The following is a 17,771-nucleotide window of genomic DNA, read 5'->3' as shown; positions in this document are numbered from 1 at the left end:
GATTTGCCAAGCGTGGCTTTCTCTTAGCATGTTTCTCCCTTGCGTCCTGAGTTTGAGTGTCTTCAAAGCCCATGACACCTTTGGTAAAGGCTGTTCTTCAACTGGAGTGCTTGCAAGCCAGTGTTTCCCAGTTGTCAGTGTTTATACTACATTTTTAAAGATTTGCTTTGAGACAGTCTTTAAACCTCTTTTGTTGACCACCAGCATTAAGCTTTCCATTTTGAAGTTCGGAATAGAGCAGTTGCTTGCAAGACGATCATCAGGCATCAGCACAACATGACCAGTCCAGCGAAGTTGATGTTGAAGAATCATTGCTTCAACACTGGTGATCTTTGCTTCTTCCAGTACACTGATATTAGTTTGCCTGTCTTCCCAAGTGATGTGTAAAATTTTTTGGAGACACTGTTGATGGAATCTTTTGAGGAGTTGGAGATGAAGTTTATAAGTGGTCCATGTTTCACAAGCATATATTAAGGTTGGTAGTACAATAGCTTTGTAAACAAGCATTTTGGTTTCGCTGCAAATGTCCTGGGTCCTCAAACACTCTGCACTTCAGTCGGGAGAAAGCCGCACTTGCAGAAGTCAGGCAATGCTGGATTTCGGCATAAATGTTGGTCCTTATGGAAAGAGGTAGGTAGGAGAAGTGATCGACATTTTCCAACATTACACCATTGAGTTGGATTTGTGGCACTGCAGAGGGGTTACTTTGTACTTATTGGTGCAGCACTTTGGTTTTTTGGATGTTGAGTGATAGTCCAAGCTTTTCGTAAGCTTCTGCAAAGATATTTAGGATGGTTTGGAGGTCATCCTCAGAGCATGCACACACTACGTTGTCATCAGCATACTGAAGCTCTATGACGGAAGTTACGGTAACCTTACTCTTTGCTTTCAACCTGTTCAGATTGAAGAGCTTTCCATCTGTTTGATATATGATTTCTACTCCAGTGGGGAGTTTCCCTTCAACCAAGTGTAAGATCATGGCAATGAAAATAATGAATAGAGTTGGGGCAATGACACAACCCTGTTTAACACCTGATCCCACTGTGAATGGTTCACTTTGAGAGCCATTGTTATCTGCGATTGTTGCTGTCATATTATCATGGCTACCATGATAATGCATGATTATACATAGGATACCAACAGATAATTAAGATACCAATGATCTGTGTCAGTGTTGTTAGCAAAGTGACTTAAATTATGCAGGTGGAGTTCAGAGAGCAAAGAAAACCTGATAATGCTTTATTGAGGAAAGATGAACAGAAACAGTGTATACCGGTAATTTGAGGAGAAAGGCATAGGGAAGTTTTCTCTTTCTTTCTTCTGGCCTTGTACATAGCAGGGAGACATTCAGCCATTATCCATACACACGGGATAAACTGGGCAAATTAAATTAATTTGAATTTATTTTCTTCCGAAAGAACTTTTGGAGCAATCAAGGCTCATTTTGAACACAATCTTAACTACCCTATGTTTTCCGAACCAAATTCTACCTCCAAGTTTCTAAGCTATTATCTATGAGCCTGAGTACTAGTATTAGAAACACATTTAAAAAAAAAAAGCGAGAAAAGGAAAATGATAATAAAACCATCACAATGCCTAATTCTGGAACTAATTAGTAGACTCCATGAGACTCTTGAGAGTCCCATGGACTGCAAGAAGATCAAACCTATCCATTCTTAAGGAAATCAGCCCTGAGTGCTCACTGGAAGGACAGATCCTGAAACTGAGGAAGACTCCCTGGAAAAGACCCTGATGTTGGGAAAGATTGAGGGCACAAGGAGAAGGGGACGACAGAGGACGAGATAGTTGTACAGTGTTCTCAAAGCTACCAGCATGAGTTTACCAAACTGCAGGAGGCAGTGGAAGACAGCAGTGCCTGGCGTGCTCTGGTCCATGGGGTCACAAAGAGTCGGACACAACTAAACGACTAAACAACAACAACATTATTTCACAGCAAAATCACAGAATATAGAGAACAAAAGTGCTTAAAACTGAACACCTCAAAATTGGGGGGGGGGCTCACTTTTTATTTAGTTATCTATAGAGAAATACATGACATTTCATTACTGATGTCAAATGCTGACAGCGTCTCGGTTAAATTTCATGCTGCATATTCCCAGTACTGAAGGTTCAGCAGCATAATGAAAATAATATTGATATGGTTCAGTATTTAATCATGTGCTTTCCCCCACATTTTTAAAATTAAGGATAATAAAAAATAGATGCTGAACATTGCATTTCAGTGCAATTGTATAATAACAATCTGATCAAGGGGCGCACTTGCCCATGCAGTTTTAAAAGCAAGCAAGCAAACACACACACACACACACACACACACACACACACACGAAGTTGTCTTCTCCTGGTTAGACCATTGGTCTATCTAACTCAGAAGTTTGTATCTCAGGGGTAGACAATGCAGCATCCTCCAGATGTCACTGTGGTATAGCTCCCATTAACCCTGACCATTGGCCATGGTGGCTTGGGCTGATGGAAGTTGGCATCCAATAACGTCTGGAGGGCACCACACTGGGTATCCCTGGTCTACACTTACTGCCAGCAGCTGTCCAGGGTTTCAGACAAGGAATATTTCCAACCTACCTGGAAAAGCCACGGATTGAACCTTGGACCACTGAGCTATGACCCGCCCCCATGCAGTGTGGCTCTTAAGTTTGCATCATCAGGGGGAGGGGGAAATCTGCTGCTCACAAACCTCACAGAAAGTCGTGTGTGTGTTTTACAGACAGCAGCTGATCAGCCTTTCAGTGCCGCGTCTTCCCAGTTACCAGTTCCAAATCTATATTTTATGGTGCGTATCACATATACTTATATCCCCTGTGCAGAATCATTAATCTGCTCCCTGGCTGTGCAAGCTACTTTCTGAATATTTTATCATCTCTCATTCTACTTCCAAACTAATGTATATTTACAAATTCAGCCTCCTACGGGCAGACCGATATTGTTTTCTTTCTGCGTTTGAGTGCCAAGGCACAGGCATCCGATATAGATAGAAGCATCTATTCCCAGCCACTTTTGTTGAATAGAGAGAACCAATCCTATCTCACGCTGTGTGGAGGAAGAAGAGGGGGACAGGGACAATTTGCATAATGCAAACGCAGGGGAAATAGTCAGCAAATGGGGGGGGGGGAGCAATACATTGCTACATACCAAAGGGCGACTTATCTTTCAGCAAGCTCTTCCTGAATCCAAATAACACTTCAGTAAAGTGGTATGGAAGTGATTTTCTCCCATAGTCTATACTAAGGTTACCAGATGTCCCCGTTTCCCGGGAACAGTCCCCGGATTTACAAATCAGTCCCCATACAAAATCCTATCATTCCTACTGAAGTTGAAAAGTGTCCCCGGATTCATTGAAAAAAATCTGGTAACCTTAGTCTATACCCTTATTCACTAGGCACTCACAGGCAAAGAATACCTAGGATACATAGGAGGTTTTGCAAACAGCAGATCTCCCTCCAGCTTCAAATGCAGCTTATCCAGTTAAAAGGTTAGGAACAAGACAATGGGAAAAACCATAGACCAGAGATTCCCCAAGTATGGTCAACTGGCAGTGGTGGCTGGTGCCCATTGGAACTGGTGGGGCAGAAGGTGCAGAGGCCAACAGTAGGTGGAACCAGAGAGTCAATGACTGGTGGAGCCACCTAATTCTACTTTTGTCCCATCCTCCTCCTTCCTGTTGAGCTCTGTAGGAGCGAGGCAGAGACTATGGAGGAGGAAGTTGACAGGCAGTGCCACCTCATTGGACTTGTTGTAAATAAGAAGGCAGCTGGGCTTGGAGGAACCAAGACTGAGGATGGTGAGGAAGTGTCCCACTTGCCCTAATGGACTGCCTTCCACAGGGTCTACAAGCTTCTTTCAGGTGGTCCATGACAGTGACTACAGTGTTTTTTGCACCATGAGGATATAAGAAGAGCCTGTTGGATCAGACCAATGGCCCATCTAGTCCAGCATCCTGTTCTCCCATCGGTCAACCAGATGCCTGTGAGAAACCAATGGGCAGGACCTGAACACAAGAGCACTTTCCTCTCCTGCAGTTTCTAGCAACTAGTATTCAGAAGCATTGCTGCCTCCAACTGTCTTATCAACTTGTCTAATCCTTTCAAAGTCATCACTGCCTCCTGGGGCAGTGGGTGGGAAGAAGTCCTTTCTTTCATCTCCCCTGAATCTCCCAACATTCAACTTCTTTGGATGTCCATGAATTCTAGTATTATGGGGTGGTGGGGAATTTATCTCTCCACTCTCTCCACGCCATGCATAATTTTATAAACTCCTATGGGTCACCTCTTGCTCGCCTTTTCTCTAAACGAAAAATTCCCCAACCGCTGTAACCTTTCCTTATAGGGGAGTAGCTCGGGATACAAATGGATTGTGGCTAATGTCATGTGTACTTGACTTTAAACACCAGTGGTAGGAAGTGCGCTGGAGCCAGAGAAAGCAGTAACGTCTACACAGCCTATGTTCCTGGATCAACACAGTGGAGCAGTTTAGTTGTTATGTCAAACCATGCTTTTCCTTTACATAAATGAGTGACAAAGGACCTTGCGTTCACATGCTCATTCCTCCCTTTACACACAACCATTCCTTCTCTCGAAACAAAGCTTGAAGCAAACCAGTAGCCAGTGGCTACTGGTCAATATCCCCTTCATGGATCACTGCCTTGCCGTGGCGAAGGGGCTTGAAGAACTCAGAGAAGCTATGAACTATGCCGAGCAGGGCACCCAAGATGAACAGGTCATAGTGGAGAGTTTTGACCAAACGTGATCCACCTGGAGGAGGAACCGGCAAGCCACTCCAGTATCCCTGCCAAGAAAACTCCATGGACAAAGACAACAGGCATATAAAAGTTATGACACTGGAAGATGAGCCCCTCAGGTCGGAAGGCGTCCAACATGCTACTGGGGAAGAGCGGAGGGCAAGTACAAGTAGATCCAGAGCTGATGAAGCGGCTGGGCCAAAGCCGAAAGGACGCTCAGTTGCGGATATGCCTGGAAGCGAAAGGAAAGTCCAATGCTGTAAAGAAAAATATTGCATAGGAATCTGGAATGTAAGAACCATGAACCTGGGTAAGTTGGAGGTGGTCAAAAATGAGATGGCAAGAATAAATATTGACATCCTGGGCATCAGTGAACTAAAATGGACGGGAATGGGTGAATTCAGTTCGGATGACCATCATATCTACTACTGTGGGCAAGAAACCCGTAAAAGAAATGGAGTGGCCCTCATAGTCAACAAAAGAGTGGCGAAGGCTGTACTGGGATGCAATCTCAAAAAAAAAAAAAAGATAGAATGATCTCGATACGAATCCAAGGCAGACCTTTTAACATCACAGTAATCCAAGTTTATGCACCAACTACTGGTGCTGAAGAAACTGAAATTGACCAATTCTATGAAGACTTACAACACCTTATAGAAGTGACACCAAAGAAGGATGTTCTTCTCATCATAGGGGATTGGAATGCTAAAGTAGGGAGTCAAGAGATAAAAGGAACAACTGGCAAGTTTGGCCTTGGAGATCAAAACGAAGCAGGGCAAAGGCTAATAGAGTTCTGTCAAGAGAACAAGCTGGTCATCACAAACACGCTTTTCCAACAACACAAGAGACGACTCTACACATGGACATCACCAGATGGGCAGCATCGAAATCAGATTGATTATATTCTCTGCAGCCAAAGATGGAGAAGCTCTATACAGTCAGCAAAAACAAGACCTGGAGCTGACTGTGGCTCAGATCATCAGCTTCTTATAGCAAAATTCAAGCTTGAACTGAAGAAAGTAGGAAAAACCACTGGGCCGGTAAGATACAATCTAAGTCAAATCCCTTATGAATACACAGTGGAAGTGAGGAACAGGTTTAAGGATTTAGATTTGGTGGACAGAGTGCCTGAAGAACTATGGATGGAGGCTCGTAACATTATACGGGAGGCAGCAACGAAAACCATCCCAATGAAAAGGAAATGCAAGAAAGCAAAGTGGCTGTCCAATGAGGCCTTACAAATAGCGGGGGAGAGAAGGCAAGCAAAATGTGAGGGAGATGGTGAAAGATACAGGAAATTGAATGCAGATTTCCAAAGAATTGCAAGGAGAGACAAGAAGACCTTCTTAAACGAGCAATGCAAAGAAATAGAGGAAAGCAATAGAATGGGAAGAACCAGAGATCTGTTCAAGAAAATTGGAGATATGAAAGGAACATTTCGTACAAAGATTTCCATAATAAAGGACAAAAGTGGAAAGGACCTAACAGAAGCAGAAGACATCAAGAAGAGGTGGCAAGAATACACAGAGGAATTATACCAGAAAGAAATGGATGTCCCGTATACCCCAAGTAGTGTGGTTGCTGACCTTGAGCCAGACATCCTGGAGAGTGAAGTCAAATGGGCCTTAGAAAGCACTGCAAATAACAAGGCCAGTGGAAGTGACGGTATTCCAGCTGAACTATTTAAAATTTTAAAAGATGATGCTGTTAAGGTGCTACACTCAATATGCCAGCAAGTTTGGAAAACTCAGCAGTGGCCAGAAGATTGGAGAAGATCAGTCTACATCCCAATCCCAAAGAAGGGCAGCGCCAAAGAATGCTCCAACTACCGCACAATTGCACTCATTTCACACGCTAGCAAGGTTATGCTTAAAATTCTACAAGGAAGGCTCAAGCAGTATGTGGACCGAGAACTCCCAGAACTGCAAGCTGGATTTAGAAGAGGCAGAGGAACCAGAGACCAAATTGCAAACATGCGCTGGATTATGGAGAAAGCTAGAGAGTTCCAGAAAGACATCTACTTCTGCTTCATTGACTATGCAAAAGCCTTTGACTGTGTCGACCACGGCAAACTATGGCAAGTTCTTAAAGAAATGGGAGTGCCAGATCACCTCATCTGTCTCCTGAGAAATCTCTATGTGGGACAAGAAGCTACAGTTAGAACTGGATATGGAACAACTGATTGGTTCAAAATTGGGAAAGGAGTATGACAAGGCTGTATTTTGTCTCCCTGCTTATTTAACTTATATGCAGAATTCATCATGCGAAAGGCCGGGCTGGATGAATCCCTAGCCGGAATTAAGATTGCCGGAAGAAATATCAACAACCTCAGATATGCAGATGACACAACCTTGATGGCAGAAAGTGAGGAGGAAATAAAGAACCTTTTAATGAGGGTGAAAGAGGAGAGCGCAAAATATGGTCTGAAGCTCAACATCAAAAAAACGAAGATCATGGCCACTGGTCCCATCACCTCCTGGCAAATAGAAGGGGAAGAAATGGAGGTAGTGAGAGATTTTACTTTCTTGGGCTCAATGATCACTGCAGATGGTGACAGCAGCCACGAAATTAAAAGACGCCTGCTTCTTGGGAGAAGGGCAATGACAGGCCTAGACAGCATCTTGAGAAGTAGAGACATCACCTTGCCAACAAAGGTTCGTATAGTTAAAGCTATGGTTTTCCCAGTAGTGATGTATGGAAGTGAGAGCTGGACCATAAAGAAGGCTGATCGCCGAAGAATTGATGCTTTTGAATTATGGTGCTGGAGAAGACTCTTGAGAGTCCCATGGACTGCAAGAAGATCAAACCTCTCCATACTGAAGGAAATCAACCCTGAGTGCTCACTGGAAGGACAGATTGTGAAGCTGAGGCTCCAGTACTTTGGCCACCTCATGAGAAGAGAAGACTCCCTGGAGAAGACCCTGATGTTGGGAAAGATGGAGGGCACAAGGAGAAGGGGGCGACAGAGGACGAGATGGTTGGATAGTGTTTTCGAGGCTACCAGCATGAGTTTGACCAAACTGCGGGAGGCAGTAGAGGACAGAGGTGCCTGGCGTTCTCTGGTCCATGGGGTCACGAAGAGTCGGACACGACTAAACGACTAAACAACAACAACAACAACAAACTGGTCAATATATTGCCTCCACTATCAGAAGTTGTGTGCCTCTGAATACCTGTTGCTTAGGATTCATGAGTCAGAGATGACTATTGTGCTCATGTCCCACTTGTGGGTGTGCCCTAGATATCTGATTGGCCACTGTGGGAACAGAATGCTGGACTAGATGTACCTTTGGCCTCATGAAGCAGGACTCTTGTGTTCTCAAGAACTACCTAAAGGTAAAGGGACCCCTGACCATTAGGTCCAGTCGTGACCGACTCCGGGGTTGCGGCGCTCATCTCGCTTTACTGGCCAAGGGAGCCAGCGTACAGCTTCCAGGTCATGTGGTCAGCATGACTAAGCCCCTTCTGGCGAACCAGAGCAGCGCACGGAAATGCCGTTTACCTTCCCGCCGGAGCGGTACCTATTTATCTACTTGCACTTTGACATGCAAACTCAGCCAGTTTCTCCAAGAACTTGCTGAGACACCTTGATGTTTAGCCTTGGTTCAGGAGCACAGTTTTAATCTCCTTCCCAGGTGCTGACTCTTGCCTTGTCTTGCCCTGAGAATCAGGAACTACTGACTTCCCTTTGCTCACGCCATCACCCTTCCTCAGTGGTGGAAATCCCTGTGGATCATGACAGTCTAATGGTAGGGCTGACTCTCAGCTGGCTTAGATGGGTAGAAGCTGCCCCTCTGATCTCCTGACCACGCACCACACATGGCTTTGAAGGCCAATTGTTCAGGGATTTAGATGTCAACTGGTGGGACAGGTTCACAGAGGAGGATGTGGTACTTTTGAAACACTGGTGTTCTGCAAAGGCTCTCTCAATGACAAATGCTGATTCTGGCTAAGTAGGACAATTAGTCTTCTCATTCTTGTTCAAATTTCCTTATGTGTCTAGCTTGAAGGAAGCTCCCACTCCACCAGCTGTCATCTGCACCCAGCACAAAGGCCAGTTTCTTGGAGGATAAATTTAACTTCTAATGAGAGCAAAAGCAAATTTATTCCATACACTGTGTGTGCTGTTCTAAAATTGCTCTTTAAAAGCTTTTGAGCCCAGCATAAAGCAAAGACATGTGACAATGTTAGAGTCTTTTCCTTTCTTTTCTTGGTGGCCTGACTGTTAACTAAGGCATGTGTATTTTCTATGGAATTAAAGCATGCCAAGAATAGATTTGTGTGATATGCAAAAAACCAAAGAAAGAAGCTGCCTGACTGTTCTTTCTTGGGACATTTTAACAGACACTAGATACTCTTGTTACTTTGATCCAGAATAGATTTGAAGCTGGTTTCTAGAGATGAAAGTATTTTTGTTTTCTATTATATTACTCCTGTTATTGATTGACCAACAGAAGGCTACCTTAGCTTTGCCTTCATATTCTCCGGCACACAATTAAAGGGACACCATCAAAGCTACACACGCACACACTCCTTCTGAGATTTCACTTTCTACTTCAAATCAAATATTTTGTTTTTCATACGAATAACAAAGACCCTAGAACTGGTATCCCATAATGGCACATGATTCTTCTCCCCATGCCAAGGTACCTCAGAGGAAAAGGTGGGGAGGTTGATTTACATATAACACTGCAATCCTATTTCCACTTTCCTGTGAATGAGCCCCACTGAATTCAATGGGAATTACTTCTGAAGTCACATCCACACCATTTAAAAGCACATTTATAGCATACGGGAACTGTAGTTTACCTCTCACAAAGATACAGTTCCTGGAACCCTTAACAAACCACAATTTCTGGGAAGCTTTAAATGTGTTTTAGATGTACCATATGGGTGTGATCTGAGTACAAGCATGTATAAGATCACATTGAAAATGTCCCTTCTAAGAGCAAAGGGAAGATCATCATCCTGTTTCAGGGGGAGATGACATCGTCCTGTCTCTGCCCATTAAAATGGTTTTGGTTTGTCTGGACAGTTTGATTCTGCTGCTTTAATTAATTTGCTTCTTGATTAACTGATTATTTATTACATTTTATACCATCCTTCTGCCAAGGAGTCAAAACCTTTAGCATCACATGTAACAGGGCAGGCAAATGCAACTAGGGAAAAATAGTTTTATTTATTTATAAAAAATAATGTACTTGCAACCAACTCACATAAAATATCAAGGTGGTATACAGCGTTATTTTTCTAGAGAAAGAGGTGTTGGAACTCACCGTGTACGCCTCCCTTGTTCTCTTATAATGACAACAGCGCCCACCTGAGAGGTTCTGGAACTGGGTTCTGGTGAGATCTGGCTGAAAAAAGCCGTGGCAGTATACAACAATGTATATAAGTACAATGAAACATACTATAAGACTGGCTAATCGGGAAAATTTAAATAGTTGCATAGGCCTGTTGACATGAAGAGGTCTTCAAGAGACAGATGAAAGTCAAAAGTGAGGGTGCCTGCAGAATCTCTGCCAGAAGTCTCACAGCATGGGGCTGGCAACAATCAGTGACTGATGTCTAGTTGAGGCCAGTTGGGCCTCTGTGACACAGAGGACAACTAACAACGCTCCTCTGGATAACCTCTGTGACTGAGCAGGGATGGAATGGCTCAGACCCTTCCTGAAGATACCCTGGACTGAAATTCTTCAGGGCTTTGTGTGTTAACAGAAGAGCCTTGAATTTGGCCTGGTGGCATATGGGCAGCCAGTGCAGATGTTTCAGCAAAGATGTCACATGCTGTCAGCACAGCTTCTCCTGCTGAGCTACAAAGAACATACTTGGAGGTACGGCTGTAGGAAACAGCTCAGAGCATGCTCAGATTGCCCCTTCAAGGAAGCCCTATTAGGTCAATACTGTGGCTGCTGGTTAGCCTCATAACAAGAGATGTAGTAGAAGCCTTCATAGTAGGGCTGACTTTCAGGCAGCCTGATCATTCAAATTATTTTTTCTGATTAGAGACACACAGGAGGGGCGGGGCTCTTTGCCATAGCAATACTTTTGGATTAGGATTGGCCGAGTGCTGCAGAAACCTCTATGGCCAGAGAAGCATGGCATGGTCGGCCAGTTGGTGTCAAGGAAGGACAAGACCTTTTTTATGTACGCCACTACAGCAGCAAGGATTCTTCTAGCAAAGTATTGGAAGACACAAGAACTACCCACATTGGAAGAATGGCAGACGAAAGTGATTGACTTTATGGGACTGGCAGAGATGACTGGCAGAATCCGTGACCAAGAGAAAGAGACGGCGGAGGAAGACTGGAAGAAATTCAAAGCATATCTTAAGAACTGTTACAAAATTGAGGAGTGTTAAAATGTCAAGGGGAAGGAAGATGTAGAATTACAGCTGAAATTGTTTGATGATTTAAGGTGAAACTGAGAAAGAGAATAAGTTTAAATTTAATTGGCAAAAAGGGTTGCTGAAAAAATGTAAAATAAGGATGCAAAAAGGGTGAGGTATGGGGAAGTCTGAGAAAAGAGGTTTATGAAAATGAGCTTAAGAAATTATATTTGTGTGTTTGTTTGTTTTTTCTTTTTCTTTTTGATGTTTGTATGTTGTTGTTGTCTGGTCTTAAAATTTGGAAAATTAATAAAAAATCATTAAAAAAAAAAAGGATTGGCCGAGTGCTGCAGAAACTGCTATGGCCAGAGAAGCATAGACAGAAAAGTTCTTTGAGTTAAACCAAGTACAAAATGTGTGTGCGATAGGAAAGCATGTGGCTTTGAGATTTATTTATTTTTGGGGGTGGGGTGGGTTAAAATTGCTACACAATTTCCTTGGGAGGGCCGTACCCCTCTGTTTGAGAAGCCCTGCTCCAAATGAGAAAACAAGAACTGGACATTTTGCAGTGACAGAGAAATGCACTGGAAAGTGTGGGATAATGACTGCTTGATGCAACGGTCATATAACCTCCACACACAGAATCAGAAGGAACAATCAATACATAGCTAACACCATCTAACCTCCCTGCAAATGTTCTGCAAATGCTCAGGATGAATACTCAATAAATAAATGGTCTGGGAATGACCCCAATAGCTAACGCCTGGCACTTCTTAGCTCAGTTGATAGAGCATAAGATTCTTAATCTCAGGGCCATGGGTTCAAGCTCCACCTTGGGCAAAGGATTCCTGCATTGCATGGGGTTGGACTAAATGACCCTTGTAGTTCCTTCCAACTCTACAATGCTATGAGTCTGTGCTCTGTTACCTCACCCAAACAACACTCTTGTCTTGGAGTTCTAACATGGCGCAACCACGGTTGGGTTGACCAGAAGCCTATAAAAGTGTGTGTGGAGGGAGAATTAAAAGCTTCTTGTTAAGCAGCAGACAAGCAGTCTCCTCCAACAAAGACATGCCTCCTTCAGTGGTAATGCGATTCATTTTCCTCTAAGAAGAGAAGACTGATATTTCAATACATAAAGAGAGCCATTTGGGTGACATTTAACTAGCCTCAAACCTCTGGCTTCCTCACTAACCTAAGATCTGCCTTGAGGCTTTCCTGGACAAAAGAGGCCTTCTCCTCCACAGGACTTCAAAGAAACTAGGGAACTCCTGCTCTACCCCCCCCCCCCACAAAGGAGAGTAAACTAGTCAGCCACTGTGTCAGAAATACAAAATCAAAATATTATGAATGCAAATTTAAGAAATGAAAAAAAAAATGGGGGGGGGGGGAGAGAGAAAGCTCCTCACATGGAAAAGTGCTCTGCATGTACAGTTGGAGTTTCTTTCTTTTTTTAGTAAAAAAAAAAGACCCTGAAATGCAGACCTTGAATTATTCAGCAAGAAGAGGTTAAAAGGGGGGTGGGGAACATAGCAAAGAAGCTCATTATGTTTGCCTTGATTCATAGACTATTAGGTATACAAAAAAGAAAAAGGAATTTGGTTACGCTTGCTTATCTCCTAACCTTATAAATTTGGGATTAACAGATCAAAGGAGGATTTGGTTCAGCTGATGGAAAATGTGAGATCTTTTAGAGCAGCCTGGTCTCTCCCTCTCTGTCCCTCATGATCAAATGAGCTCAAGCAATTGGGAGAATAAACGGGGTAGGTTTTGCCGTTCTTTTTTCCAAGCTGGTGCGCTTCTTAATTATTTATGTGTGTTTCAGTTGTGTCGTACAATACACTTAACGTGCAAAATTTAAACAGCAACAGGTATTAGAAGGGAGGGCTTGACTAGCGGTATATGAGCAATATTTATGGCCTCATCATGGGAACCAAAAGGAAAAACTCTAGAGTCTGCAGTAATAGGAGGGGGTTTAATTGCCATCGTGATCTCGTATATCACATTACCAAAGCCACAAGCTTGCTTCTGGAGTCCCAAGGGTATTGTTAGATCCTGACATGCATCAGGAATTTGCCCATCCTTAGCAATTCTTCATTGCTTTAGTAGGGCTGCAAAACACAGGAGGAAAATTAAGATGAACGTGAAGGTTTAAATGGGAATGTACACTGGATGTGCATTTTGGACCACCATAAAAACATGTAATATGTATTGATGGATCATGTCAGGGGCCCATCTAGTTAGTTATCTGTCTCTGACAACAGCTAAGCAGATACCCCAAGAAAGCTGTCATGTTTACACCATGTATTTAAAGCACATGGCTTTCCCCTAAACAACCCTGGAAACTGTAGTCTGTTAAGGGAGTGAGGAATTGTAGCTCTGTGATGGCCAAACTACAGTTCCCAGGATGCTTTGGGGGAAAGCCATGTTCTTTAAATGTAGGGTTGCCGTAAGTCCAGAATTTCCCAGACATAGCCAGAGTACAGCAGTTGGAAGCAGTGTCCAGGCGGAAATTGCTGAAATGTTTGGGAAAATCCAGACATATGGTAGCCCACGTCTAGATTTTGACGAATTCCTTAAAAATATCTCAAAAACTTCTTTTTAGAAATTACAAAAAGAGCTCAACAACTTTTGTGTCCAGATTTCAGATTTTCACTTTTTGAAAATTGGAAACTCTAGTCAAAGGCTCCGTTCTTAGCTGCTTGGTCAGTAGCCACAGATAAACAAATGCCTTCACAACATGTTTAAACACCTTTTCTTTCTTTTTAAAAACCTAGCTTGTGTTTCATTCCACTTTCGCATGACCTTTAGGGTTCATGGCTGTCACATTTATTGGACAGCCTGGCTAAAACTCCCCCTATGTTTCCACAAGCCTAAAAAGGTCACATAAATGCTGACTGCTGCTTCAAAAGTCAGGCTAGGCCAACCACCTGTGCTCCTTAAGATGAGTTGCTGTGACTGGGTGCAAGAATTGAGGTTGGAGGATGTTAAAGGAGCATCATTCCTTCTCCCAGAAAACTCAGGTAGTGAGTGCCGCTTGAATTGTAGTGAAAACGGATCAAACGAGAAGCAAGCAGGAGCTATCAGTATGCACAGGGGGAACAAAAGGGTTTTTTTAAAATATATAATAAGAATTAAGAGCGCAAACACAATGCTGACATATCAGAGGGGGAGTGGAATTCCCTGTTTGGAAAGAATGACTGGCTAGGAGGAGCAGTCCCTTTAGGAGGCAGAATGTACTGCAACATTTTGTTGCAGGTTTCACTTGTCTTTATGATATTCAAGTGGCATGGTGGGGTGCAGGTTTGCAGGGAGAAGAGTGAATGGTTCAGAATGGTCTCCTCCTCACTTCCGTTCATGGAAACCTCCACTGGATCTAAGCACTTCCTGTTCACAGAAGGGGTTTGGGAGCCAAGTCACAGGTTCAGCCCCTGGCATCTGTACCCAAGGTTTACCCTCTCTGGGAACTAGTTTGGACAGTCACAGTAAATCCATACACTGGCTTGCTGTGACATTCAAACTGAGCCATAGAATGGCCAATGAACAGTCCGTGACCAGCGCTGGATTACCCAATCAGCAGACTGGAAGCTGCACAGAGTGGCTGGGGCAACCCAGTCAGACAGGTGGCATAAAAATAATAAAATTATTAGTATCATTAAGCACATACTTAGGGCACCAGCAAAGCAAGGGCAGCAGAAAGAAAGAAAAAGATTTTTATTTTATTTAAAAAATAATTTTACATTTGATGTATTTTTAAATAAGCAACAAAGTAATCATCGTGGGGGGCAAATCATAACTTGGTTAAACTTCCTTCACTCCACCCTGTTGCCACATTTTTCTGTTCTGTTTTTATTACTTATTCCCACCTAAACCAGTGATGAAGGAGGATCCTACTATCATAGATCAAAATAGTTTGAGGAAATCAGATACTGTCATGTGTTGCAACAAATATATGTTTTCCTTTCTTTTTAAATTATGATTTTATGGTTTAGTGGTGTTTTGTTTGGAATTACCGGTAGATTTGGGGAACACCATCACCCTTTCAGTGCTTAGGGCCTCTAAAGGTCTTTATTCAACCCTGACAGAGACATTGCATATCTTCCACACAAATTTTGTGCGAGCACACACACACGCACACAAAATTGGGTTGAATGCTTGAGAAACTGGTCATTTGGAAGAACCCCAAGTTAATACTGTCTTCCAGCATCAGGCCCTGCTCTTCATTTTGTAAGTTGATAATTCAGAACTGGCTGGTGGGATTGTTGTCCCCTGGGCTTCAGGGATTCACCCGTGGAATGATGACAAAACCCATATTGCAAAAGAGAGAGAGATGCACTTGTGCTGGATGGTGAGAGTCTGCAAATATAGAAGTAGTTTCCTCTTTGTTAGCAGCCTTGTTGGCAGGCAACTGAGCGTGGATAAACTATGTGAGGATTAGGTTTCATTCTCTGAATGGCATCATTCAAAGAAAGGCGCAAGGTGAAAGGTTTAAAATCAAAAGAACAGTTTGCTTTCATAAGCAGCTAGCGGCGTTTCTTCACCCGGCGAACGCTTGCTTAGCCTCACAGACACTTTCGGGCCTTTCGGCAAGCATCTTTGCCTTTCCTCTGTATTAGCATTATTTCACCCGCGTTAATAAAACAAACTCTCATACCAGACATTTTGAGAAATGCTGAGTCATCAGCCCCCTTTCCCCTGGGGCAGACATGGACTGGAAAAACCGAGCTGCCATGTGACGTTCAACGCAAGGAGAGGGCAGGGTTTCCAGAGGCTTCACCACCTATCCTGAAGGAGAGCCCTGCTAGATTGGAGGAAAGTTGTCTAGTATCCTGTGGTAATTCAGATGCCTGTGGGAAGCTCGGAAGGCAGGTCATGAGCAAAGACATTGCCTGCCAGCTTGCTTCTGGGCTCAATTCAAGGTGCTCACATTCATGCTAAACGACTTAGGCCCCAAATATCTAAAAGGTCACCTCCTTCTCTATAGAGCTCCATGAATGTTAAGATCAGGAGAGGGGGCCCTCTTGTTAGCTCTTACCGCCGCCCCACCTCTGAAGTTTGGGTAGGGTGTGTCTTGGGAGAGGGCACTGTCTGTGGCAGCCCCAAAGTTGAGGAACTCCCTCCCCACAGAGGTGCACTTTTGGTAAATGCTGAAGATGCGCCATTTTACTCCAGCCTTTGACACCTGAGAGGTGTGTTTTCAGGTCCACCCTATTCCCATGACTGTACAGTATTCTGTTTTAACTGGGGGGTTTTCAGACTCTGCAAGTGTCCCTATTTTCCAGGGATAGTGCCAGATTTACAGAAGCTGTCTCAGTTTCTGATCTGATCCTGGAATATCTCACTTTTCCTTAGGACATCCCTATTTTCATCAGAGAAATGTTGGAGGGTATGGAGTTATCCGACCCCTGAGCCATCTGAAGGCAGCCCTGTAAAGGGAGGTGTTGTAATGTTTAATGTTTTATTATGTTTTTATATATGTCGGAAGCTGCCTAGTGTGGCTGTGGATGAAGTGTAAATAGTACAGTTGTTGTTGTTGTTGTTGTTGTGGAATGGGACGGCCCTATTTTCATCAGAGAAATGTTGGAGGGTATGTTTTTTCATTCTGAATTCTAAATGGGACCTGTTGAGAAGCTTAAATATAGTCCAAAAATAATGCAGAGTAGGGGGAGGTGACAAAAGTGGCACACCACATTCCACCAGATCACTGGCCTATTTAGGAACAAAGGAAGCTGAGATCAGAGGCAGCATGAAGAGGATCTTCATCCACCTCATCCAGCCTTCTCCCCTCCACTCAGGTCCTTCTGTTATTACAAACACATTTTTCAGGGGTCTGATTTTACACACTGAAGTAGCACAGGCCCCCCCATGCAACAGTTCAAAACTTCGCTGTGTAAGATTTGGCCTTCTATCTTCCTTTTGGGGAAACAGCGTACAGAATCATTATGCAACGCCTTGTTACTTAATGATGCTGCTTTTCAACTTTCATCACAGCGAAAAACAATGGCCGGCCTGTGGTGAACGACAACAGCCGCGTCCACAGAATAAGCTCCCTCTATTTACTTTATATCTGGTTTTCCCTCTCATGTCAGTGCCAAGAACAAGCGCACACCACAGATTTTATATCCTACAGTTAAAATTCTAAGAAGTATTACTGGTTGCTTTTCTTGGCAATGCAACAAGACGTACCTCCAGCACGCAGGTAACTGGATATGGCATTAGTCGATGCAATTTGCTGAACACAGGGAATGCTTTACAGTGTTTCTTGGTTCTGCTAATAAATAATGTAGCTTTAGCCTTTTTTAGACTCTGTGAGTGTGTACACGCACACGCACACGCACATGTAGGTGTGTGCATGAACTGCTGGCTTCATATTTTAATGCCATGTTCTGGAAAAAGTCCTTGTGTCAGAGGATTTGGATCCCCCCAAAAGCCAGCATTAATAGCAAAGAAAAATGTGTCAGCAGACAACTAGTTCCTTTTCTTTCTTTCTTTCTGTATTTTTTAAAGGCTCCTCTGTGAAGTGATTTAAGAAGCATGAATGTATTTGAAAAGTAATGACATTTAATAATAATAATAAAGTAACCCTAGGAAACAAAAACAAAGGAGAAGGAAAGCTACAGCAGGCAGCAGCTTTACTTTTGTGGGGATTAGGAATTCAACACTGGGGGA

At 43.3% G+C, this 17,771-nt stretch overlaps 1 protein-coding gene and 1 long non-coding RNA gene across 10 annotated transcripts in view; one reads left to right on the top strand and one right to left on the bottom strand.

Moving 5' to 3' along the window:
• The window catches only part of LOC309377150 (uncharacterized protein), a 94,640-nt gene that overhangs the window by 42,347 nt on the left and 34,522 nt on the right, over window positions 1-17,771 (bottom strand). For 4 of the 9 annotated variants that reach the window (XR_014171436.1, XM_081924149.1, XM_081924148.1 and 1 more), the window contains exon 2: window positions 10,051-10,131. The exons of 4 other annotated variants lie outside the window; for them this stretch is intronic. Coding sequence is in view for 3 of the 5 variants with exons in the window: in XM_081924149.1 (XP_081780275.1) it covers window positions 10,051-10,131 (81 nt within the window). In the remaining 2 variants the exon portion in view is untranslated. The remainder of the gene's footprint in view (window positions 1-10,050; window positions 10,132-17,771) is intronic. One more of the 9 variants, XR_014171433.1, reaches the window with a different exon arrangement.
• The window catches only part of LOC309377188, a 60,460-nt gene that overhangs the window by 22,802 nt on the left and 19,887 nt on the right, over window positions 1-17,771 (top strand). The window lies entirely within an intron of this gene.

The sequence above is a fragment of the Podarcis melisellensis genome, assembly GCF_964234715.1.
Source record: "Podarcis melisellensis genome assembly, chromosome: 8".
Classification (NCBI taxonomy): Eukaryota; Metazoa; Chordata; class Lepidosauria; order Squamata; family Lacertidae; genus Podarcis; species Podarcis melisellensis.
This window is presented reverse-complemented; position numbering and strand designations above follow the sequence as displayed.